Genomic DNA, 26,974 nt, shown 5'->3' with positions numbered 1-26,974 from the left:
TGCATGTTACGAGAATCCTGACTGATCCAGATGCACCCCCTGTGTTTATCAAACAATATCGACTTCCGCTAGCAGCCTATGAATCATTATCGGAAATTGTTAAGAACCTGGAAAAGAAAGGTATTATCCGCCCAGTACACAGTTCCTTCAATCATCCAGTACTCGGAGTTCTTAAACCGAATGGTCAGTTCCGTCTATGCTCAGACTTGAGACAACTAAACAAACGTGTCTACATGTCTGGTTGGCCCGTACCATACATTGACCAATGCTTGGCGCAAATCCAAGGGTCTAAAATATTCACAGCCCTTGACTGCGCACAAGGATATTGGACAATTAAAGTGGATGAAAGGGATCAATACAAACTAGCCTTCACATTCGGTAATAGACAATTTGCGTGGACCCGGACGCCTTTCGGATACATCAACGCAGGCCACGAATTTGCTGTGTTTATGCACAAAGCAATGCCTGATGCAGCAGAACGAGGTACACTAACTTATGTCGATGATATCCTTATCAAAAGTACAGTCTTTGAGGAACATATTTCAGAGTTGAGATATGTATTAAATCAACTAAGAGAAGCAGGTGTTAAACTTTCCCTACAGAAAGCTCAATGGTGCCGATCCAAGGTAAATTTCCTAGGACATGAAATTACTGCAGAAGGAATTAATCCACAGAAAAAGAAAGTGGAAGCAGTCAAAAATACGAAGTCCCCCACAAATCTCAAGGAACTGAGATCATTCCTGGGGATGATGAATTATTCTCGCAAGTTCATAGATAACTATGCTGAGATTACAAAGCCGCTATTGCAGCTGCTAAAGAAAGGAGTACAATGGGAATGGAATGAGTGCCATGAACAAGCTGTATCTGAGCTTAAAACAAAACTCATACAGGCCCCATGCCTTGCTTATCCAGAAGGTGGTAAACCCTTCTATGTTGAAACAGGTTTTACCGACAAGAGTGTAAGTGCAGTTCTTTTCCAAAAGCAAGAAAGACTGAATAAAATAATTGCTTATGCCAGTAAATCACTATCACCAGTTGAAATCAAATTTAATAATTGTGAGAAGGCATTATTAGCAACTGTGTGGGCTTTGCAATATTTCAGAAGTTTTATTCAAGGGGAAAAGATCATTGTAGAAACTGCACACCAATCACTACAATATTTGCAAAGTAACCAAATAAAAGAAGGTAACCTGTCAAACAGTAGGATAACGGCATGGACAATGTCCCTAATGGGATGGCCATTGGAAATCAAATATAAACAGGATACTAAAAACCCAGTTGCTCAGGGATTAGCTGAACTCCATGATTGTACTCATGTGGAACATAAAGATGAGACACCAGAAAACGATTTTCTGGAAGAGCAATCTCTATCTCCATATAAATCCTATGAAGAGGAGTACTGCAAATCACTACCATGTGCATATGTTGATGGCTGTTCTTTTCACACAGAAGGAGATGAAAAGATGCTGGTTGCAGGTATCGGTATCGTATGGAATAACATATTTCCAGAGATATTTGCGGGATACAAAATTGGTCCCAAAAGTAGCCAGGTCGCAGAACTCGCTGCCGTGTATAAAGCTATACAAATGGCTATCGAACATGACCTTAAGGAATTTGTTTTGATAACAGATTCTGAGTATGTTCGGAACAGTTTTGTGGAATATTTTCCCAGTTGGAAAAGAACTAGCATGACAAGGAGTAATAAAAAGCCAGTCAAACATGGTAAATTGTTTTGTAAAATTGATGAACTGGTTAATACCCACGACCTTACCATTTATTGGAAAAAGGTAAGGGGTCATTCGAAACACCCTGGCGCTGATAAAGATAGGAACGATCTAGCAGATTCCCTCGCTAAGAAAGCAGCCATTGATGGTGAAATCTTCGATATCAATGACCTCATGGGAACTATCGAAGTAAATGTCACCACTAGGGGGCAGGCCCAAAAGGAGTCTCAACCCAATGTAGCAATGTGGAGTCAAGATTCTCCTAATGAGGATCTCATTGCGAGCCAAAAGGGGGATCCCGTTATTGGTTTGTTTTATAAACATATTGGAAGTCCACATGATTATCCCATCACCGTGGAAGACTGCAGTGACAACGAAGAATTACGTATTCTGATGAAAGGTGTGTCACAATTTTCATTACAGGATGGATTGCTGATACGAACCTCGAAAAATGGTATTACGCAGTGGGTAGTACCCGCAGCATATCGAGGTCTAATGTTACAACATGCTCACGATGCCCCGACAGCTGGTCATCGAGGAGAGAAAATAACGTATGAGTTATTAAGAGACTACGCTTACTGGCCACACATGTTACAGGATGTCAGAACATATTGTCAAGGGTGCTTGATATGCCCTCAATTCCAGCCACAAGGTCCCACTCACAGGGCACCGCTGATGAAAAGAGGCATAGCTATGCCATGGTCAGACATCCAGATCGATTTTATTGGTCCAGTAACAACGTCCTCAAAAGGAAACCGGTATATGTTAACCGTAACATGCCTGTTCACTAAATGGGTAGAATGTCTACCAAGTAAAACATGCAGTTCCAGTGTGTGCGCATCACTGCTCATTAACCACATATTTTCCCGATTTGGTCTTCCACAGCGCATCGAATCCGATCGCGGAAGTCACTTCACCAGTGAAGTAATGACCAAAATGTGGGAAATCCTAGGGGTAAAACGGAAGCTACACATAGCTTACCGACCAGCCTCTAGTGGTGGAGTGGAGCGTTACAATCAATCTATTGTAAATATCCTGAAAAAATTTGTTAGCGAATCAGGTAAAGACTGGGATGTCAAGCTGCCACTAGTTCTTATGGCTATTAGAGCTACTCCAAGCGCAGCAACCAAACTTTCCCCATTTGAGATGCTCACTGGTAGAAAGATGGTGTTACCCCAGCATTTGCTTTACAAAACCTCAGATCATAACTTGATGAATGCAACTACTGCACATCAATATGTGGAGAACTTACGAAAGCACCTCCAGCATGCCTTTGCATTTGCTCAAAGAAACATCGGAAAAGCCGCAGTCAGTACGAAAACGTACTATGACCTCAAAACTACGCAAAAGGAGTATCAGGTTGACGATAAGGTGTATCTGTATCATTTTGCCAGAGACCAGGTAAAGGAAAAGAAGTTCCTCCCTTCATGGAAAGGTCCATATCCAATCACCGATAAATTGTCTCCTGTGGTTTATAAGGTTAAAATCCCTAAGGGGGATGACTTTGTTGAAAGATGGGTACATATTAATCAACTGCGTATATGTCACCCCAGTTCACAATTGCGGAGAATTGAGCAATCTTGAAATGTGTCCTAACAAATTATTTTTCTCCTGACAGGTATACCTAATGATGTGTTAATCTCTACTAGAATCCATATGGACACAAAGATTCCAATCCGGCGCAAAGATGCCCCACCTGATGATTGCCATCCTTTACGCAGTCCTAATCTTGGGGAAGAGTGCCGAGCCACGAGTGATGCCAGATTCAGCATCCGTGATGTTACCGGATACAGCGGAGTTCATCATGACCAGATAGATGTTCCTATCCTAGAGGGTCCAGATGAGCCTAAACCCGCGATGTGTCGTTGAATGACGAGCTGATGTATCCGAGGTCCATTTGATGGAGATGCAAGCCTGATACCTGTTGCACACCAGATACTCACAGGAGTGAGTTGTTCAAATCTTGAAGCAGATCCGGAAAATCCTTTTGTTTGAACCAAAGGCCAAAGCAGTTCATCGCTGTTACAGTTGCTGTTTGCTACCTTTGCAGCAAGAGGAAACCTGTTTGTTTACAGCCGGAGTATCATTTGCCAAGTTTATTTTTCTTGAAGCGTGAAACATGAACTTCAATGTGATGAAGACGATGTTTTAAAGTCCATTTCCCTTTCATACTTGGATTACAAATACAAAACATAAAGCTTCGTTCGCAACGCGTTCCCACAGGAATGAAGAAAACGTAAAACGTTTAATAATCCTTGTTGTTCTTTTGAAATGGTCACACCCTGGAACATTCCAAAAGAAAAGGGGGATGTGTCGAGATTTCCATATGGCGGGATATCATTTTTCCAATAAACTGAACTGTGTATGATCAGATACACATAAATCTAATATTTCCTTCTCTTAGGTTACAGAAGACAAAGACTTTCTGATGTATGGTGATTCTGATTAATATAGGTGCATTGAATATTTAGGAATATATATATGGCTTATTTTAATATTGCCAAGTAATGCTGAATTGCATTGTCTGTGGCTATAAGGTGAGGTTAGCTATGAAAAACAGGCAGTCAGCTGAGGTGCTATTTGCAATAGGTAAAACAGTTACCTTGCTAGGACAAACAATTGCCAAACAAGAGGAGTCTGAAAACAATAAAAGAGACAAACCTTCACTAACTTTTGTTTATAAATGAACCAGTTTTTGTGTGCAATTGCTCAAACCCCTTTGTGTTGAGTGTCTACATCTTAATCCAAGTAAATCCAGATGTCCTCATTGTGAAGGGTAGACAGTGTCAGCTGAGAAACACAGGTTCCTTAGTTAATGGATAAAACGAAGCTTGGGAAATATATTGACTATGCTGTCAGCAATAGTTCATATTAAAAAGCATAAAGTTATATTACAATTCCCATCTAGGTTAAGAAAACAGACAGCACATGTATGTATTATTGCATAATAATTAAGAAGGGATATTTAAAAGGTTATGGCATTGTATATGTTACCTTTGTTTTTCCTATAGCTGGACAAACCAGTCATAATGTGTAAATGTTTACCAGTGTTGTATATTAAACAATAATGTTAGAGATATAAAACCATGCTAACAAAAACAATGTTTTATATAAGGAAGTCCGTGGTGGTTTTCAATATGCCACTATGATTTTGGATAAAATCAAATCTATCTTGGATATGATAGAAGAGGTAACTGTATCCTGAATAATAACCAATGATCCCATCCAGATCAGCTAGCCATAAGATATGAATTTTTATAACATTGATTTATTCACTGCTGGGGTATAATAAAACATGATTTTTGTTTTTAGTTTGCCAAATATCCCAGTAAGTCTGTGATTAGTTAGCCAACAGCACCTACAAAGGGTGAAAGCCAGTATTACACTTGGGTTAAAGATTAGTCACAGAAAGCTCCCATTGGTCACTCCCACTGCCCAGTGATAGGCTAGAAGATTTAATCTCCTGGGCAGGACCATAGGTAGTGAGGGGAATAAGATGAGAGGGGTCATTCAATGAGGAGAATCAGACCATCAGGAGAGAGCTGAGCGGACCAGGACCTAAGGGATCCCTGCCATCTGAACGCAACCACGCCTAAAAGGAACACGCCCAGAGGCCATCTTGGTGACTATATTTGAAACTAGTTCTGATTTTTCTTTTTAAGCATATGGCTTATCACAGCACAAATATCTGAACGTTTGATTTATTGACCATTGTCTTTCTTAAGTTTATAGTCATTTATAGCCAAAGGGAGTGCGTTCTTCCAGTGCACAGGAATTACTCATTCCGCATATTTGATAAAACCCATTCAGTGGGTATATTTTTCTTTAGATTGACACAATCAATCGTTCAAGAATCGCTGACTGTGAAATCCATAACTTATTTTTCTTTTTGGATAAAAGCTAGACTTCAAGCTACCTCCTCTAGACATTTTGATACTTTGCCACAGCATGTGCAAGCCATACCTAGCAAAGTTTAGGACGACTCAATAGATATCTTCTTCCAAACTTATATGTATTTTACCCGCCTGCTCTGTGTAGTAACACAGGCCAGCGGAGGTTAAAGTGTGGACAGAGGGAAAATTCCTGTCATTTATAGTTGATTGGATAGCGATTGTGGGGCAACGCCCAGTCGTCAGATCCACTGAGTCATCCTAAATTTGTTATATTGAATGGTATAGCTGACATCAGCCAGTTTATTTTGGATAGCGCATTTTTGATTTTGGACTGCGCAATTTTGATTTTTGATAGCCACCATTTTGTTTTTGATAGCCACCATTTTGTTTTTGATAGCCACCATTTTGTTTTTGATAGCAGCCATTTTGATTTTGATAACAGCCATTTTGTTGTCGTTCAATTCATCCATTTTGTCTCCAGAGACCCTGTGGTAAATTGAGTAACAGGGCCGACGGCCATATTTGATGAGTCATAACTCTGCACTGTATTTGAGTTGACTGCTAATTGGTTTAAGCCTTTTGTATTGGTGAATAAGTATAATAACATTTTGATGTTTTACTGAAATTATTATCCAGCTCATTGCTTATTATAAGAATGACCTTATGAGTTTTGTTTTATATCAAAAGTGCAATATTATATTGTTTTGATATTGTAATATTTATTCGATATTAAATTGATATTTTTATAAATTGGTCCACATTTATTTGCATGTTTAAACCAGTACTGTAAAACCTCGGAAAACAAGCTCATACAGTTAGGCGTATGTTTGTATTTTAGCTCCTCCTATTTTTTCCCAGGAGCATTACATTTACATTTTTGATTTTATATTTATTTTTAAACAAGTTATACAAACATTGACAAAACGCCCGACACCATCAATCACCCCCTGTCACTGCCGCCCATCAATCAGCCCCTGTCACTGCCCCTTGCGGGCAATCTGATCACCCACCCACACCAATAGATCGCCCGCAGATCCGACATCAGATCACCACCCAAGCGCAGTGTTTACATCTATTGTCTCCTCTAAACACCCACTAATTACCCACTAATTACCCATCAATCACCCTCTATCACCACCTGTCACTGTTACCCATCAGATCAGACCCTAATCTGCCCCTTGCGGGCACCCAATCACCCGCCTACACGCTCAGATTGCCCTCAGACCCCCCCCCCCCTTATCAATTCGCCAGTGCATTAGTTACATCTGTTCTTCCCTGTAATAACCCACTGATCACCTGTCAATCACCTGTCAATCACCCATCAATCACCCCTGTCACTGCCACCCATCAATCACCCCCTGGCACTGCCACCCATCAATCACCCCCTGTCACTGCCACTCATCAATCAGCCCCTAACCTGCCCCTTGCGGGCAATCTGATCACCCACCCACACCAATAGTTCGCCCGCAGATCCGACGTCAGATCACCTCCCAAGGGCAGTGTTTATATCTGTTCTCTACCCTAAACACCCACTAATTACCCATCAATCACCCCCTGTCACTGCTACCTATCAGATTAGACCCCTATTTGCCCCTAGGGCACTCAATCACCCGCCCACACCCTCAGAATGCCCTCAGGCCCCAGCCCTGATCACCTCGCCAGTGAATTGCTTGCATCTATTCCCCCCTCTAATCACACCTTGAGACACCCATCAATCACCTATTGTCACCCCCTAGCACACCTACCCATCAGATCTGGCCCTAATTTGCACCGTGTGGGCTCCTGATCACTCGGCCAAACCCTCAGATCCCCCTCAGACCTTCTTTCGATCACCTCCCCAGTGCATTGATTGCATCTATTTTCACCTCTAACCACCCCCTGAGACACCCATCAATCACCTCCTGTCACCCCCCTAGCACTCCTATCCATCAGATCAGGCCCAATACAACCTGTCATTTAAAAGGCCACCCTGCATATGACCGGTTCCACAAAATTCGCCCCCTCATAGACCACCTGTCATCAAAATTTGCAGATGCTTATACCCCTGAACAGTCATTTTGAGACATTTGGTTTCCAGACTACTCACGGTTTTGGGCCCGTAAAATGCCAGGGCGGTATAGGAACCCCAGAAACTGACCCCATTTTAGCAAAAAGACACCCCAATGTATTCTGTTAGGTGTATGACGAGTTCATAGAAGATTTTATTTTTTGTCAAAAGTTAGCGGAAATTGATTTTTGTTTTTTTTTCACAAAGTGTCATTTTTCACTAACTTGTGACAAAAAATAAAATCTTCTATGAACTCGCCATACACCTAACGGAATACCTTGGGGTGTCTTCTTTCTAAAATGGGGTCACTTGTGGGGTTCCTATACTGCCCTGGCATTTTAGGGGCCCTAAACCGTGAGGAGTAGTCTAGAAAACAAATGCCTCAAAATGACCTGTGATTAGGACGTTGGGCCCCTTAGCGCACCTAGGCTGCAAAAAAGTGTCACACATGTGGTATCGCCGTACTCAGGAGAAGTAGTATAATGTGTTTTGGGGTGTATTTTTACACATACCCATGCTGGGTGGGAGAAATCTCTCTGTAAATGGACAATTGTGTGTAAAAAAAATCAAACAATTGTCATTTACAGAGGTATTTCTCCCACCCAGCATGGGTATGTGTAAAAATACACCCCAAAACACATTATACTACTTCTCCCGAGTACGGCGATACCACATGATTGGCACTTTTTTGCTAAGGGGCCCAAAGTCCAATGAGTACCTTTAGGATTTCACAGGTCATTTTTGTTTCAAGACTACTCCTCACGGTTTAGGGCCCCTAAAATGCCAGGGCAGTATAGGAACCCCACAAATGACCCCATTCTAGAAAGAAGACACCCAAACGTATTCCGTTAGGAGTATGGTGAGTTCATAGAAGATTTTATTTTTTGTCCCAAGTTAGCGGAAAATGACACTTTGTGAAAAAAAAACAATTAAAATCAATTTCCGCTAACTTGTGACAAAAAAATAAAAACTTCTATGAACTCACCATACTCCTAACGGAATACCTTGGGGTGTCTTCTTTCTAAAATGGGGTCATTAGTGGGGTTCCTATACTGCCCTGGCATTTTAGGGGCCCTAAACCGTGAGGAGTAGTCTTGAAACAAAAATGACCTGTGAAATCCTAAAGGTACTCATTGGACTTTGGGCCCCTTAGCGCAGTTAGGCTGCAAAAAAGTGCCAATCATGTGGTATCGCCGTACTCGGGAGAAGTAGTATAATGTGTTTTGGGGTGTATTTTTACACATACTCATGCTGGGTGGGAGAAATACCTCTGTAAATGACAACCTTTTGATTTTTTTTACACACAATTGTCCATTTTTAGAGTTATTTCTCCCACCCAGCATGGGTATGTGTAAAAATACACCCCAAAACACATTGTACTACTTCTCCCGAGTACGTCGATACCACATGTGTGGCACTGTTTTGCACCCTAACTGCGCTAAGGGGCCCAAAGTCCAATGAGTACCTTTAGGATTTCACGGGTCATTTTGAGAAATTTTGTTTCAAGACTACTCCTCACGGTTTAGGGCCCCTAAAATGCCAGGACAGTATAGGAACCCCACAAATGACTCCATTTTAGAAAGAAGACACCCCAAGGTATTCTGTTAGTAGTACGGTGAATTCATAGAAGATTTTATTTTTTGTCACAAGTTAGCGGAAATTGATTTTTATTGTTTTTTTTTTCACAAAGTGTCATTTTCCGCTAACTTGTGACAAAAAATAAAATCTTCTATGAACTCACCGTACTACTAACGGAATACCTTGGTGTGTCTTCTTTCTAAAATGGGGTCATTTGTGGGGTTCCTAAACCGTGAGGAGTAGTCTTGAAACGAAATTTCTCAAAATGACCTGTGAAATCCTAAAGGTACTCATTGGACTTTGGGCCCCTTAGCGCAGTTAGGGTGCAAAAAAGTGCCACACATGTGGTATCGCCGTACTCAGGAGAAGTAGTATAATGTGTTTTGGGGTGTATTTTTACACATACCCATGCTGAGTGGGAGAAAGAGCTCTGTAAATGGACAATTGTGTGTAAAAAAAATTAACAAATTGTCATTTACAGAGATATTTCTCCCACCCAGCATGGGTATGTGTAAAAATACACCCCAAAACACATTATACTACTTCTCCTGAGTACGGCAATACCACATGTGTGGCACTTTTTTGCAGCCTAACTGCGCTAAGGGGCCCAAAGTCCAATGAGTACCTTTAGGCTTTACATGGGTGCTTACAAATTAGCACCCCCCAAAATGCGAGGACAGTAAACACACCCCATAAATGACCCCATTTTGGAAAGTAGACACTTCAAGGTATTCAGAGAGGGGCATGGTGAGTCCGTGGCAGATTTCATTTTTTTTTTGTCGCAAGTTAGAAGAAATGGAAACTTTTTTTTTTTTTGTCACAAATTGTCATTTTCCGCTTACTTGTGACAAAAATTAATATCTTCTATGAACTCACTATGCCTCTCAGTGAATACTTTGGGATGTCTTCTTTCCAAAATGGGGTCATTTGGGGGGTATTTATACTATCCTGGAATTCTAGCCCCTCATGAAACATGTCAGGTGGTCAGAAAAGTCATAGATGCTTGAAAATGGGAAAATTCACTTTTTGCACCATAGTTTGTAAACGCTATAACTTTTACCCAAACCAATAAATATACACTGAATGGGTTTTTTTTTTTTTATCAAAAACATGTTTGTCCACATTTTTCGCGCTGCATGTATACAGAAATTTTACTTTATTTGAAAAATGTCAGCACAGAAAGTTAAAAAAATCATTTTTTTGGCAAAATTCATGTCTTTTTTGATGAATATAATAAAAAGTAAAAATCGCAGGAGCAATCAAATAGCACCAAAAGAAAGCTTTATTAGTGACAAGAAAAGGAGCCAAAATTCATTTAGGTGGTAGGTTGTATGAGCGAGCAATAAACCGTGAAAGCTGCAGTGGTCTGAATGGAAAAAAAGTGGCCGGTCCTTAAGGGGGGTAAAGCCCACGGTCCTCAAGTGGTTAATTATGGTAGTATGTATTATTTTAAAGCTATAATGGCCAAAACCTGAGGAATAATTATTTTTTTTCTTAATATTCCCATTAACCACGTAAGTACCAGCGGTGTCTGCCCCCTTAAAGTGAACCTCCAGACTAAAAATCTACTCAGCAGCAGTGCTGCTCGGATACCACTTTTCACTATCTGGATCTAATTTGGATCCGGATACCCAGATATCCGATCATGGTCGCATATCCGAGATTAAAATTTTCCAATCCAGATCCGAATCGGATATCCGACCTCAGTATCCGGCCGGATTCGGATATCCGGATAAAAAAACGGAAGTGACCTGAAAATGGCAAAAACTCCTGTCGGATGTCTCTCTCTCTCTTTTTGGCTTCTGCTCGGATATCTGAACTAACTATCCGCCCGGATTTCAGATGGGAAATCCGAGTTTGCTTGGATAGTCTATTCGGATTTTAAAGAGACTGTAACAAAATTTTCATCCTTCTTTCTTCTATCCTATAAGTTCCTATACCTGTTCTAATGTGCTCTGTTTAACTGCAGCCTTTCATAGTTGCACAGTGGCTGTGTTATCTCTGTTATATGATCTAATCTTCTTTCCTCTGTCGGGTCTGTTAGGCTCAGGCAGTCTGGCTGGAATGTGCTGTGCTGCTTGCGATTGGCTTGAAGCTATACACACCCTCTCCAGGTCCCCTGCACACTTTGTATGACTCACACAGTGAGCTACTCACTTGCTATATCTTTTGTTTGTAAACACTGGATAAAAATGGCAATTACAAGCCAGGATTGCAACAGGGAGAGGCATAAACAGCACAGAGGGGCCCAGGAGAACATAATGAATAGAATGGTATGCTTTTTATTGTAAGAATTTTAGAGTACAGATTCTCTTTAAAAAATATCCAAATTGCTATTCAAAGTTCGGATAGTGGAAAAAGTTCGGATTATCCAGGTAGTTCGGATATCCGAAATCTTGCTGAGCACCACTGCTCAGCAGAACTGAAAAGGCTTGGTGTTTCTTTAACAGTTTCACAGCATCAAAACTTTGTTTTTCTTACCAAAGCATCATTTTTAGCTGTATTTTCAGCTAAGCTCCACCCATCAAATAAAACTGCCTGGGCTTTTTTTTCCCTGATGCTGTGCAAAGCATGATGGGATTTCCTATGTTGTTATTCACGTTGCCTAGCAACTGGGAGGGGTGATCAGCACACAGGACAGATGGAACTGTGTCTCATGCTCCTTGTCACCTCCTTTCACCCAAAAAGATGTCTGCCCTCATGAAATCAAACATTTGCCTGTTCTTTTAAAACAGGGTGGGTAAGAGATTATATTACCTATCTATTTTAATTAACATAACTTATGTATCTTAATGACAGTATGTTTGTTTAGGCAGAAGTTCCTCTTTAAGGACCAGAGACCGCTGGTACAATACCGACGGAATCCCGACGAATCGCCGCTCCTACCCGCCGTCATCGCTGCACGCTGGGACCCCCAGGACATAGATTCTGCCGTCTCTATGACAGCAGAGCCATGTGAGCCAGTCTGGAGCCGCTTTCATTGTCTCCTGACCGTGTCTATCAATGTAAGCCAATGGGAGCGGCTTACATTGATAGACATGGCTAGGAGCCAATGAAATTGGCTCCTGACCAGCTCACATGGCTCTGCCGTCATAGAGACAGGCAGAACCTGTGAGATGTGGCGAGACACGTCGGGTTTGAGCGGCGCGACAGAAACGGCGGATGCTCGCAGCGGCAGCTAATTGAAATCTACACCCTGCCAGCCAGGAGCCCACCAAAACAGGGTTTCAATTACCAAGGTCCGAAAGTAGTTACAAATAATCATCAAAATGTACCACCCAAAGAAACACTAATTGGTGGCGGAACATTATAGATCAATTCATTGGGCTTGATTCACAAAGCCATGCAAACTGTTTAGCACGGGTGTGTCCGCGAACGGCACTTCACGTGCAAACTGTTTAGCACACCCGTGCTAAACAGTTTGCACGGCTTTGTGAATCAAGCCCATTGTGATATAAGTAGTGATAAAGTTATTGACGAATGAATGGGAGGTGAAAGTTGTTCGGATGCATAAGGTGAAACAACACTGAAGGCTGAAGTGGTTAAAAGTAATATTCTCCTCTTTATAATGTCGCGTTAAATGTTCGTGTGAACTGACCTCAATGCCTTAAAAAACGAGAATATAAGGGCTGGTTCAGACGGGCGTCTGCGGAGCGTTTACCGCCAGCATTCGGGACTTGGTGTTAAACGCTCCCATTCAAGTGAATGGGGGTGTTTGCACCAGGCTTTTACCGGCGTTTACGCAAACGCGGCATTCGGTCCCGATTTTCTCTGGCGTTCAAGGCACCCCTGGACGCTACATGTAGCGTCCTGGGGCGCTTAACCACCACAGGTAATGTTTCCCTAGGGGAAGAAAACGCAGACCGCATTCAAAGCTACGTGAAGGCTGCTGAAAGCCCGAATGCGTAGCCAACGCAACGCCACCAAACGCGACGCAACAGAAAGCCGGGTAGACACCAGCCCTTATTAGTGTGGTCAGTCAGTGGATGAGCACATAGCTGAATGTGGGCTGAATGAGATCACATACCTCCCAAACTTTTTGAGATGAGAAAGAGGGACATTTAAGCCACACCTCCATCACAACCCTAGTCACGCATACGATAAAGATTTCATAAGAAAAATATGTTGATTATAAATCAAACCACACTGGTCCTTTCTAACCTGGTTCATTTTACTTTATTTTAACATTTTAAAATTAAGTAATATATCAATTTAAAGGATGGGAATAAAGTTTACAGTTACTCAAATACATTTTTCAGTAGATAAATATGTATATTTACATAGAAAGAGGGACAAAGTCCTGAAACAGGGAGAAATGAGGAGGAAACAGGAACAGAGGGACAGGGCTCCCAAAGAGGGACTGTCCCTCCAAAAGAAGGACAGTTGTGCGCTATGAGCTCAGAGCTATATACACAGGACATAAGCTATGAGGTTACTGAAATTAATGCATAGCCGCTTGAAGTTTGTTCGTATGGTAAAGGCAGGCAGTGAAAGCACTGGCAGCTAGGGCAGCAGAAAAGTACAACACAGCACAAGCAACAATTCCGCATTAGCATTTGTGTGCGACTCATCATTACTGCAGCACAGCACATCACACATGCCGTAAGGTAATGTCCAGCCTCGGATGTGACTCCTGATTGGTTGCTCTGATTCGCACAGTCCCTCCAGTGTTAGGGCGCGATGATTGGAGAATTCATACTGACTCTGGAGCTGATTGGAGGATTCATGGCGGCGCTGGCTGACGATTGGCTCTTGGATTTGGGCGGGCTGCGTAGGGCTTGAAGTTGGAGCGGTTGCCGCCGTTTGTAAATTTGTCAGTGCGAGTGCGTGTGTGATTAGAGACGGAGCGGTCTTGCGTATATTCGGTACCGGTGTACAGTGCTGCAGCCATGGAGTCAGAGCCTCTTAGAGTGAGTATTCGTGCTGAGGGAGACTGTGTATCTGAGTTCTCACATGCGGGGATGCAATATGCTGCCCTTTATACCCGGATTGTATTCCCCTTCTGTATACCATGCTATTAGGGACAATCCCTCTTTGGGAGCCCTGTCCCTCTTTCATCCTCATTTGCCCCTTTTTCTATGTAAATATATACATTTCTCTACTAATACAATGTGTTTGACTATAAACTTTATTCCCAGCCTTTAAATTGATATTACTAATTTTAAAATCTTAATATGATGGAAAATGAACCAGGGTGGAGAGGACTAGTGTGGTTTGAATTATAAAACATATTTTTCTTATGAAATCTTTATGGTGTACGTGACTAAGGGTTTGATGGGGTGTTGCTTAAGTGTCACTCTTTCGCATCTCAAAGTTGGGAGGTATGAGGTGGACATCTTGTACAATTTATTGCACAGTGTATTGGTACCCAAGGTGTCAGAGCTCAGAAAGTGATTCTTAACTTCCCTGGCGGTATAAGTGTGACCCGCGGGAGGCTTTTTAGGCCCCCCCCCCCCCCTGTATTTACCGATCGGCGCCGCTTGCCCGTAAGGAAATTCCGCTCTGAATGGGATTTCCTTGAGGGCTTCCCTGTCACCATGGCGACGAACGGAGTGATGATGTCTTGATGTCACAGGGAATCCCGATCCACCCCATAGCGCAGCCTGGCGGCGATTGGCCAGGCTGCGCAAGGGGTATGCGGGGGGGGGGCTGTATCACGGTGGGTATCGGTGCTGGGCAGCGGCAATCGCAACAAACATGCAGCTAGCAAAGTGCTAGCTGTGTGTTTGAAAAAAATTATGCAAATTGGCCCAGCAGGGCCTGAGGAATCCTCCGCAGGGGCTTACCCCTGTGTCCAGCACGGGGTTACCGCTAAGGAGGTTAAAGGACTTACGAGGCATCCTCCCTTCCATTCCACTGTGGTTCTTTTTCGATTTACACCCTCTGTTCTGGCCCTGACCTTCATCCCTCGGGTTGTCCTGATTTTCCCCAATAAAGATGCCCGCCAGTCGTGCGCATGTATTTCTGCACCTGTGCAGTTTGTATAGCCGTGAGTGTGGCTGCGCAGCCCTTAGTCCATCTCCAGTCCTGTCCTCGCTCCCAGCTATCTTGTGGACGTAAAGCACATGAGACCACTGGGAGCGAGGGCAGGACTGGAGGAGGACTTAGAGCTGCGCAGCTGCACTTGCTGCTATACAAACTGAAGGTGCAGCGAGACTGGTGGGCATCTTTAATGGGGAAAATCAGGATGACCCGAGGGATGGGCTTGGGGCCAGAACAGAGGGTGTAAATTGAAGAAAACCCACAGCAGAATGGAACGGAGGATGTGAATGGCGTCCCCTGAGGCTACAACTACCAGCCAGGTAGTTAACTTTTTTGGGCGGTGGCTGAAGTGGAGGGTTTGGCTTGCGATTGATGAAGGCAAGCTCAAACCCTCCTCCGGCGCTTTATTATGCGTGCGCAGCCGTACTTCAACGTACGGAAGCACGCATTGCGGAACAACTTCCCCCATGCGTTCCACATACAGGAAAGGGGAAACTTTACTAATAACAGCATTCACAGGAAGAAAGGCAAAAGCGTGCTCCTTCTGTCCAAGGTTTACTGGCTTAGTGTAACAGTCCATATACGTCCATTCACATTAAATGCATCAAATATCAAGCAGGTGTGCTGTCGCTGTAACACCAGGTATCTTGCGTGTCCTGAGTGTAGCAGGGTGTGTGGTGCTGGTGGGTGGAGGCTCAGTGGTGGAGCTCCACCCACCTCCAGCACAACACACCCTGCTACACCCGGGACACGCAAGATATACCTGGAAGGTGCACGCTTTTGCCTTCTTGTGAATGCTGCAACTTGAAGTATATTCTACTGTATGAGCAGAGCACCAGTCTGAATACAGGCTACAGACCTAATATACAGCAAGGTGACACAGGGCAGCGGAGGAAATATTTTTGCTATAGTGGACAAAGATCATATTCTTTTTCAACATTAGAGATGTGCCACACTGCCACTTTTTTTTTTTTTTTTTCTTTTTTCCTAGTACATAAAAATGAGGTTTTACTAATCAAAGGCTAGTTGTACTTCCGGGGCAGGAAATACTAACGGCCCGAATTGCGGAGCAGGTGAAGTGATTTTAAGAAAAAAGGATGCGATCCTGCTCAGTTTATGCTAGTTAGGCCATTGAAATCGTTAAGTTTGCCTGATGACTCCTTTTTAAATTAAAGGGAACCTTAACTGGCGAGGAAAAATAAATTCACTTACCTGGGGGCTTTCCCAAGCCTCCTGCAGCCGTCCTGTGCCCGCGCCGGTCCTTCGGTGCCCTCCGGTCTCCCTCCGCCGCTAAGTTTCGTTTTCGGACGTCGGGCCTCTTCCGCATTCCTCGTCGTAAACAGCCGTAAAGCGCGTCCGCATGACGCCAAATGCGTCATGTGTATGACGCCAAACGCGTCATGCGGCGCGCTTTACTGCAGTTTACGACAAGGAATGCGGAAGAGGCCCGAGGACGACTGGCAGTCGTCCGAAAACGAAACTTAGCGGCGGAGGGAGACCGGAGGGCACTGAAGGACCGGCGCGGGCACCGGACGGCTGCAGGAGGCTTGGGAAAGCCCCCAGGTAAGTGAATTTATTTTTCCTCGCCAGTTAAGGTTCCCTTTAAAGGGGTTCTGGGGATATTTTTAAAGAGAACCCAAGGTGAGGTTCTCACAATGCAATCTACATACAGAGGCTGTGTGCCTATACAGCCCAGCCTCTGTTGCTATTTCAATCCCCCCACCTTACCCCTGCGCTCTGTAATCACCTATAAATCACAGCCGCGGTGTGCTGGCTGTGTTTACATATGTATGTCAGTCTCGCTGCACCTCCTGCAGAGCTCTGGTCCCCGCCCGCATCCCTTCCCTCAAATCAGCGGTGAGGGAAGGGACATAGGCGGGGACTGGAGCTCTGCAGGAGGCGGGGGGAGCGGCAGACTGACATACAGAAGTAAACACAGCCTGCTGCTGACTCGCTGTGTGTCGGCAGCGCGGCTGTAATTTATGGCTGATTACAGAGCGCAGGGGGAAGTTAGGCGGTTGAAATGGCAACAGAGGCTGGTCTGTATAGGCAGACCCAGCCTCTGTATGTGGATTGCATTGTGAGAACCCTGCCTCGGGTTCTCTTTAAAAGCAAAAACTGACACTTACCTGGGCTTCTATCATCCCCCTGCAGCTGTCATGTGCCCACGCCGTCCTCTACGATCCTCCATTTCCTACCACCGGTCACGGGGAAATTATTTGTCTAACTAGACGATTGCAGTTGCGTGTCCTAGCTCCCACTCGCATCTTTGGGAGCTTGCGGCACAGTACGAGAAATTCGTACTGCATGGTAAGCTCCCGGAGATGTGAGCGGCTGCTAGGCCACGAGGTTGCATAGTTAGATGAATTATTGCACTTTGACCGGCGGTGGGGAATGGAGGATTGTAGAGGACGGCGTGGGCACATGACTGCTGCAGGTGGCTGGTACAAGCCCCAGGTAAGTGTCGGTTTTTGTTTTTAGAAATATCCAAAGAACTCTTTTAAAGGAAAACAGACGGCACATAGCCAATATTTTTCTTACTTACCCGGGGCTTCCTCCAGCCCCATAAGCACGTTTTTGAGTCCCTTGCCCTCCTCCCGCATGCCCCCATTCAGCAGCCGTGCATGCGCAGAAGACCCTGACTGAGCCAGTTACCGGGCTGATTACTGCTAAACGGAGGCACGCAGGAGGATGGCAAAGGACTCTGATGTGCTTATGGGGTAGGAGGAAGCCCCGGATAAGTAAAAAAAATCTTTACTTGCCATCTCTGGTACACTTTAAAGGTAATATCAGAGCTATAAAATATCTAGTTACCTGGCACTTCCTCCAGCCCCTATGTCCCTTGCCGCTCCTCTGCCCTCGGTTCCCGACTGTGCAGAGGCCGACCTCGCCAGGTTGTCCTCTACTGCGTGAGCGCCGCTGTCAATCACTAGCACGTGATGTGGAGTGTACTGCGCAGGCACAGTAGTTCTGCACCTGCACAGTACATTCCACACCACGCGCGGGTAACTGACAGCAGTGCTCGCGCAGTAGAGGATGACTTGGCGAGGTCAGCCTCTGCACCGTCAGGGACCGAGAGTCAGCGGCTGAGAGTGGAGCTGCGGCGATGGACATAGGGCTTTTTTTTCCCCCAGCTTGGATATTCACTTTAAAGGAGTCATCAGGGCAAATCTAGTAATATGAGTGGTACTTACCGGGGGCTTCCTCCAGCCCCAAGCTCCCAGGACCTCCCTTGCCGCAGCTCTGCCTGCAGAGTTAGTGACCCTATAGTCAGACAAAAGATTGGAAGAAATGAAGTATGAATTTCTAGTCAGAGGATATCCCTTGGGTTGTTTGGAAGATGGGGACAGAATAGGGTAGGCTGTAGGAGGAAATTTGAAAAATACAGTAGGGGGAGCAAGGGGGACTTCAACAGTAGAATCCCTGACATCACTTATAATGTACACTCGGAGAGAATAGAGGGGGTGATTAACAACTATTGGCCCATATTGAGGGATGGTTTACCACAAGAGTTCCATGAGCGCCCTTTATCATTCAAGCAAGGGTCCCTCTTATGACTTTATAGTAGTTAAAGGGGCACTATTGCGAATTCCCTTGTTTTTAGTCCCTTTAACATAAATATGTGTAAGTGGAGCGATGTTATTGCCACTTGTGGCTGATCAAAAGTATTTTTTACATTGCCACTAACCATTCAGAGCTAGTGAGTCATGTCGGAAGATTTACCTTTCTGACGCGACTTGGCATAATCCATTCTGCAGTAGGAGGCATCTGTATTTGTAGACACTGCAGCCTTTACGTCCCCCCCCCCCCCCCCCCCCCTGGTCAGCCCAGCTAAGTTTGGTCCAAATTGTAACTGCACTATCGTGCAGTTACGGAGATCTGTGTGGGCTGCAGCCGCCGTACGGGTCTACAGTTACATGCTGCCCGCTGAGGACCTCTTATTTAAAGCTGGCACAGGGACGGACACCTATTGGTGTCCGTTGCTGTGGTAACCAGCAATCGGCTTTCTAATTGCGCAAGACAGCGGCGGCATCAGCGAGAAGACACAAACACAAGATGTGTGTAACTGTAGACCCGTACGGCGGCTGCAGCCCACACAGATCTCCGTAACTGCACGATAGTGCAGTTACAATTTGGACCAAACTTAGCTGGGCTGACCAGAGGGGGGGAGATGTAACGGCTGCAGTATCTACAAATACAGATGCCTCCTACTGCAGAATGGATTATGCCAAGTCGCGTCAGAAAGGTAAATCTTCCGACGTGACTCACTAGCTCTGAATGGTTAGTGGCAATGTAAAAAATACTTTTGATCAGCCACAATAAGTGGCAATAACATCGCTCCACTTGCACATTTATGCTAAAGGGACTAAAAACAAGGGCATTCGCAATAGTGCCCCTTTAAAGGAGATATAGGTTCAGATAATAAACAAAAATCTGTAAGAAATGGAACCTATCCATGCCTAAATTGCCATTTGTGCAGCTACATTACTAATGGTGCCCATACATGGTACAATTTTTTTTTTCATCCAATCTTACCATTTCTATGTAATATAAGTGACCTTAATTTACCTTTATACTACATAGAAATGGTAAGATTGTATGAAGAAACTTGTACCATGTGTGGGCACCATAAGGGAGAGATTTTTACCCACCCCTGCAAGGGCACTAAGTTTTTAAAATGAAAGGTCTCTTTTTGTGCAATTCAAAATTGTTTACTTGTTTAAATGCCCATGCGGGATTGGATATGTAGGAAAAACTAAAGCTAGGATAGCATCCTATAAATCTAATATAAGGAAGAAAAACCTTGATCTGGCGGTGTCGCATCATTTCACTACATTTAAAGAGAACCCGAGGTGTGTTTAAAGGAATACTTAAAGTCTATAAAAAAAAATTATATTTGCTCACCCGGGGCATCCCTCAGCCCCCTGAAGCTGGATGGTGCCCTCGCAGCCCCGCTCCTATCGTCCTGTCCCCGCCGGCGGCTACTTCTGGGTTCGGCGACAGTCGCCGACAGGCTGGGAACGCGAGTGATTTTCCGCGTTCCCAGCCGCCATATCACCCTCTATGCTACTATAGCGTATATGTTATACGCTATAGCAGCATAGAGGGTGATATAGCGGCTGGGAACGAGGAAAATCACTCGCGTTCCCAGCCTGTCGGCGGCTGTCGCAGTAGCTGCCGGCGGAGACAGGACGATCGGAGCGGGGCTGCGAGGGCACCATCCAGCTTCAGGGGGCTGAGGGATGCCCCAGGTGAGTATAATTTTTTTTTTTTTTTTTTTTTTTTTTAAGACTTAAGTATTCCTTTAATGAATGTTATCTGCATACATAGGCTGGGTCTGCCTATACAGCCCAGCCTCTGTTGCTATCCCAAACCCCCCTAAGGTCCCCCTGCACTCTGCAATTCCTCATAAATCACAGCCAAGCTGTGCAGGCTGTGTTTAAATCTGTAGTGTCAGTCTCTGCTGCTCCCCCGCCTCCTGCATAGCTCCGGTCCCTGCCCCCTCCCTCCAATCAGCGGGGAGGGAAGGGACGCAGGCAGGGACCGGAGTTCTACAAGAGGCGGGGAGAGCAGCAGACTGACACTATAGAGATAAACACAGCCCGCTCTGACAAGCTGTGTCAGCAGCGCTGGCTGTGATTTGAGGGATTGCAGAGTGCAGGGGGACCTTAGGGGGTTTGGGATAGCAACAGAGGCTGGGCTGTATAGGCAGATCCAGCCTCTATGCAGATAACCTTCTTCAAACCCACCTCGGGTTCTCTTTAAACATGGATTGTCGCAACTAGGGGTGCAGGTGCTAGAGGGGGTCCCAGTACCAAGAAGAGGAGGTGATGGGCACAAATGGCTATTAAGGAGAGAAAATTACTGGATAAAAAGAGACCTTAGAACCCAAGGGTTTAAATCGTGAATATGACATAATGAATGTTATGTTTTAGTTAGAGAGGAACAAGTACTGTGCATTGTCTTGATTATTTAGAATGTAATTGCAGTTTGTTTGGTCACTAGATGGCATACTATTTTGTATTTGAGTATATGCAAATTTTGGATAGAAATATTAACATATGAGTGGTGTTCGTCCTTGTCCCCCAATGTAGCTGCTGCTGGGTTTTTTTTTTTATTTACATTTATTTTTTATCACCTTTGCATACGTCCATGCAAGGGGATTTTTGGCCACAGTCTTTTTACTACTATGCGGACGTCATCCGTGCTTTAATTGGTTGGCGGCAGGGGGCGTGGATGACACAATTCAGACTTCAGCTCTGTTTATGTGCAGAGCGTGAAGTCTTTAAGCCTCATCTACACGGGTAGATGAGGCTGCGATCCGGCGGCTCGATTAACCGCCGGATCGCCTCTTCCGCGTCCCCCGCAATCGATTCCCCGCCGGCGCCGCTTATCTTCCGCTCGATTCCCTGCCATTGTCCTCTCGCGGGGAGCGAGCAATGAATCGGCGGAAGCCAGATCCGTCCTGTCGGATCTTATCAATCGAGCCGCATCAGCGGCTCGATTGATAAGGAGCATCGCGGGCGCATCTACGCGTGTAGATGTGGCTTTAGAGCGGACATTGTAGCTCTAAGGGCTCTTTTCCACTATGGCCTTTGCGATTGCTGAATCGCAAACCGCTAGTGATTTTCCAAATCGCTACGATTTGCTTTTAACATTGGAATCGCGGTAGGTCATTTCCACTACCGCAGTTCATTTTTTAACCTAATCGCGATCATGCGGCGGAACGATTATTGCTGCTATTTTGCTATGCAGTGCATAGCAAAATCGCAAACGTCGGGAAATTGCCACGAAATTTTGTACATTTGCTGAATCGCAAACGCTAGCGATTGCTAGTGGAAAAGGGCCTTTAATGGGATTGGTCGGCTGCTCTGTGTGAGGTTGAGAGGAGCTGGGCGGATGTTGTCGGCTTTACTTTGATTGGCTGACTCCGCGCTTGGAAACTGATACAATGAGGGATGGGACCCGTGCGCTCTGTGGGCGCAGGTGAGTTAGTTCAGGTGAGTGTATCAGAAAAAAGCCATCCAGCTAGAGGAGAGCTCCAATCTCCGCTCTAGCTGGATGGCTTTTTTCTGATACATTATATTTCTGTGGATCTTAAAGGGAAACTTAACTGAGAGTGATATGGATGTTTCCTGTTAAACAATACCAGTTGCCTGGCAGTCCAGCTGATCTCTGTGGCTGCAATAGTGGCTGAATCACACCCTGAAAGCAGCATGCAGCTAATCCAGTCTGACTTCAGTCAGAGCACCTGATCTGCATGCTTGTTCAGGGGCTGTGGCTAAAAGTATTACACACAGGATCAGCAGGAGAGTCAGGCAACTGGTAGTATTTTAAAAGGAAAAATCCATATCCTTCTTCTGTTTAGGTTCCCTTTAACACTATGGATGATCTATGGATATATTGGCTATCTGTGACATAATAGTCATTCTGTGTTTGTTGGTTAACATCATGTGACTTTGACTGGTAGGCTCGCCTGTTGGAGAACCGTATGCTTCATATTAGCATATACATATTCATCAGGTAGCTCTTGATACCCACCTTCCCCCCCCCCCCCCCCCCCCCCCCAATCAGCAGCTGACACATGCAGGTTTTTTTTTTTTTTTTTTTTTTTTGTTGTGCATGTGAAAGCCAGTTATGATCTGAAACCTCTGCTATATTCTTGGAGGATGATAATTAACTTACCAATATGTATGTTTTTGGGATAGGCAGGTAAAGAGGAGTGTTTGGGGAAACTCGTGAAAACATAGGGAAGAGCATACAAACTCACGCAACTGTCCAAGCTGGCAATTGAAAAAGACTTTTGTGTTGCAAGGCAAGAATGCTAGTCACTGTGCTTGTTAAGGCCAATGGCAGCCCCATTTTTATTTACACTACCATCTAACGCTCAATCAATGTGATAGTGGTATACTGTGGTTTGATTGTGCATGTTAATCATACCATGCACAAACGCGGTTTACTGGTTTTAGGTGTGGGTGCAGTGGCGGAGATGCAATGCAGTGGGCGCACGAACTGTGGGGTAAACAAATACTCACTTGCCAGGGGTCCTGTGTGCGTGTACTACCTACTTCTTCCTCCCAGTTCTTGCATTCAATTTCCCTTTACAGCGCCCCTGGGAGATGGAATGATTAGATTTTGAGCCCCTCTGAGGGACAGTTAGTGACCAAACAATATACTCTGTGCAGCGCTGCGTAATATGTCGATGCTCTATAAATACCTCAATTAAAAAAAAACTAAACGGAAGTATATGCGTGCAGGACCCCAGCAAGTGAGTATCTGTTTACCCCAGCTGCTGTGTCCCCCCGAGAACATCCTCCCGGTGGATCAGTCAAAAACATTTTAAACTATTTATTTTCAACATGTCTGATCTGATTTCAGATTTTTTTTTTTTTTTTAATTTTTACACCTGTGGAAAATCGATCAGAAATCAGATCGAACATATTAGAAATAATCTGGCAGTAAATCTCGTGTACCTAGCATAACAGTGCTCTGTTAGATTGAACTGGAATTACATTATGGAAGGTGGGTGCTTCCAGGTGTGTGTGTGTGTGTGTGTGTGTGTGTGTGCCAAGGATCATGTTACTTTGGGCCAGAGGCAGATTAGAGAACTATAAAATAAGGAACTAGAGACAGGTTTTTAATTACATGATGATTTCAAATTATGAAAATCTAGTATGCTCTGTGCTGCTGCAAATATCCAACAGGCATGTGATTCTCCCAGCATCTCGCAAAAGGAACATAAGCCTAACATTTGTATAGCACTTTTCTCCTGTTGGACTCAGTGTTCAAGAGCTGCAGCCACTGGAACGCGCTTAAACACTGAAGTGAAAAAAAATTATGATTTGTATGTGTAGCACAGCTAAGAAATAAAACATTAAGATCAGATACATCAGTGTAATTGTTTCCAGTACAGGAAGAGTTGAGAAACTCCAGTTATCGCTATGCAAACAAGCCATTAAGCTCTCCGACTAAGTTAGTCATGGAGAGGGCTGTTATCTGACTTTTTTTTTTATTATCTCAACTGTTCCTGGACTATTTACTTTTCCTCTGCTAGAGGAGAGGTCATTACTTCAGACTGCTCTGAAAGACTCATTTTGAATGCTGAGTGTTGTGTAATCTGCACATATTATAGAATGATGCAATGTTAGAAAAAAACACTATACCTGAAAATAAAAGTATGAGAATATGGGGCGCGACGCCGAGCAAGATGGCCGCTTAACCCGAGAGCTCCGCCGATGGCTAGCTTAAGATAGACCCTACCGCGTCATGCTCCTGGCTTACCTGAACTAAAAAAGGCTTGCCTTGCCATCGGGTGCTGAGTCATATGGGACCGAAGAAGAAGGGCAGATCGGCATCAAAAAAGAACTGAGGCATATTTCTCCCGGCCTGCTAAGCCTCCGCCTACAACCAAGATGGCGTCTCCTAAATCCCAGCATGGCGAGGAGCAGCCCGATACTTCAGAGTTTATAACAAGGGCCATACTGGAAACCTGTCTATCCGAACTGCATATTAAACTATCAGGCACAATAAAGGACGCGGTCTCCTCAGCCCTGGAAGGCCTTCGCTCGGACGTTAAGTCCTCACTAACACGGACCGCGGCATTGGAAAAATCAGTTGCGGCCTTGGAACAGCGCTGCGCATACCTAGAGGAGGAAAATGACAAACTAACAGATACAGTCGGGGAACTACATCGCTCCATGGAAGACCACGAGAACAGAGATCGGAGGTCAAACCTACGGGTAAGAGGGGTGCCGGACTTTGTCAAGCCCCCGGACATCAAGCAATACTTGACTGACTTATTTACAGATATTGCCCCAGACACCTCACAGGATATGTGGCGGTTCGACCGAGCCCACCGAGCGATAGGGCCGTGTCCGGAAGGAGCCCCTCAACTTAGAGACATAATAGTCCGCTTCCATTACTACGAAGCGAAAGAGAAGGTGGCCATGAAGATACGCAATGTTAACTTCTACAAATTCCGAGACCATGAGGTACAAATTTTCAATGATATATATCCCCTATTACATCGGCTAAACGCCGTAAGCTTAAAGCTGTTACTGCACTACTACGGGAAAACGACATCCAGTATAGATGAGGATATCCCTTTAAGCTGATTGCGGTCAAGGAAGGCAAATATCACGCCATCTCTGCTCCAGAGGATGCTTCGGATTTACTTAAAGGCCTAGGTCTACGCATGCCGGGGAAAGCTGAATCTCACCCTCAAACAAACAGTTCTCCCGCTAAATTCCGGGATCAAACCGCATCACCACCCTGCATCTCACCTGAAGTCCCTGTCACTTGAGCACGGAACCGGGACGCTATCTAAATCTTTCTTCTTACAATTCAGGTTCACTTTTGAAACCAGCAAAGTTTTTGACGCAATGTAGTCACAAGTTCATAGTATTACATTATATAGCCTGTCGGTGTGGCTCCGGGGCACCCGGCCGCTAGGTGCCAGCATGCATCCCCTCTATGGGTGTGTAGTGGGGCGCACCCACACAAGGGATATGAATACCCTTGTATCTTATAAAAATGTTTTGATGGCATTGCATGTACAGATTATTGTCACTTTACTGTTGTTCATCATGCAATACTCAGTTTATGAAAATATTCAGACGTTTGTTCCCCTAAAGTTAGGGGTTGGTCTCTTCCTGTTTGTTTTCTTTTTTCCTTTCACACCTTTACCTTACTCTCTGAGTGTCTTGCCTGCCTGCCAGTTCTCATTACATATCTGGGCTTAGATTACAAGTTGTGGATCTCTCTAATTTGGGCTCACTGCATAATTAAAGTTGGCCTTTATAACCCCTCACCATGGTGAAGTTGGTTACACTCAATGCTAAAGGACTTAATTCGGTTCGCAAACGATATTTAGCACTACGGGATCTAGAGCGCATTGGTGCAGATTTTGTTTTCCTTCAGGAAACACGGTTTTCCTCCAAGCGACCGGGATATCTGAAAAGCAAGGCTTATCCAACCTCCTTTATGGCTAGTGCTGCAGAAAAAAAAGCGGGAGTCGCACTTTTAATACATAACAGATGCCCATTCCAAGTTAAAACTGAATGCAGTGATCCCAAAGGTAGATTCATAATATTACAAGGTACCTTACATGGACTAGATATTGTACTGGTGGTGGTGTACGCGCCAAATGACCATCAGCTGCAATTTCTGGAAAAAGTATTCAAGAAGGTCGAACAGCTAAATGTCCAAATGTGATCATAGGGGGGGATTTTAATCTGATATGCTTCCCTACAAGGGATCGCAGATCCGAGTCCACTCCCTCCAATTTCTCCACTATCTGTAAAACTGCTAAGAATTTCAGGCTGTTGCAGAAACAGTTTGGACTATGTGACGCTTGGAGAGCTCTGCATGCAGAAGATACTGATTTCACCTTCTACTCTCATACTTCCTCCACATACACCAGAATAGATCATTTTTTTCATAACCCCTGCCCTGTTGAACACCTTGACAGCCTCTGAGATAGGCCCAATTTCCTGGTCAGATCATGCCCCACTAGATCTAACTTTAAACTTGGCAAACAACCCAAAAATCCCCTCGGTTTGGAAGCTAAACGATAGCCTACTCCTAGACGAGGAAGTATATCAAGATATTTTAGATGGCCTAAATAGTTTTTTTCAAATAAACACGGGATCAGTCACCCATTACTCCACTGTCTGGGAAGCTTATAAGGCAAGCATTAGGGGCAGACTTATAGCAATAGCGAGCAGAAGGAAAAGAGAAGCCCTCACAAA

At 44.5% G+C, this 26,974-nt stretch overlaps 1 protein-coding gene across 1 annotated transcript in view; it reads left to right on the top strand.

Annotated features, from left to right (window-relative positions):
- Positions 1 to 14,026: 14,026 nt before the first annotated feature.
- Positions 14,027 to 26,974, top strand: part of TOP2A (DNA topoisomerase II alpha) — a 91,574-nt gene continuing 78,626 nt past the window's right edge. Inside the window, exon 1 of the mRNA XM_068263351.1 lies at positions 14,027 to 14,152. Within this exon, the coding sequence (XP_068119452.1) occupies positions 14,132 to 14,152 (21 nt within the window). The 5' untranslated portion in view covers positions 14,027 to 14,131. The remainder of the gene's footprint in view (positions 14,153 to 26,974) is intronic.

This window comes from Hyperolius riggenbachi, chromosome 12 (assembly GCF_040937935.1).
Source record: "Hyperolius riggenbachi isolate aHypRig1 chromosome 12, aHypRig1.pri, whole genome shotgun sequence".
Lineage (NCBI taxonomy): Eukaryota > Metazoa > Chordata > Amphibia > Anura > Hyperoliidae > Hyperolius > Hyperolius riggenbachi.
The sequence above is the reverse complement of the archived record's forward strand: the minus strand, read 5'-3'. Positions and strand labels throughout refer to the sequence as shown.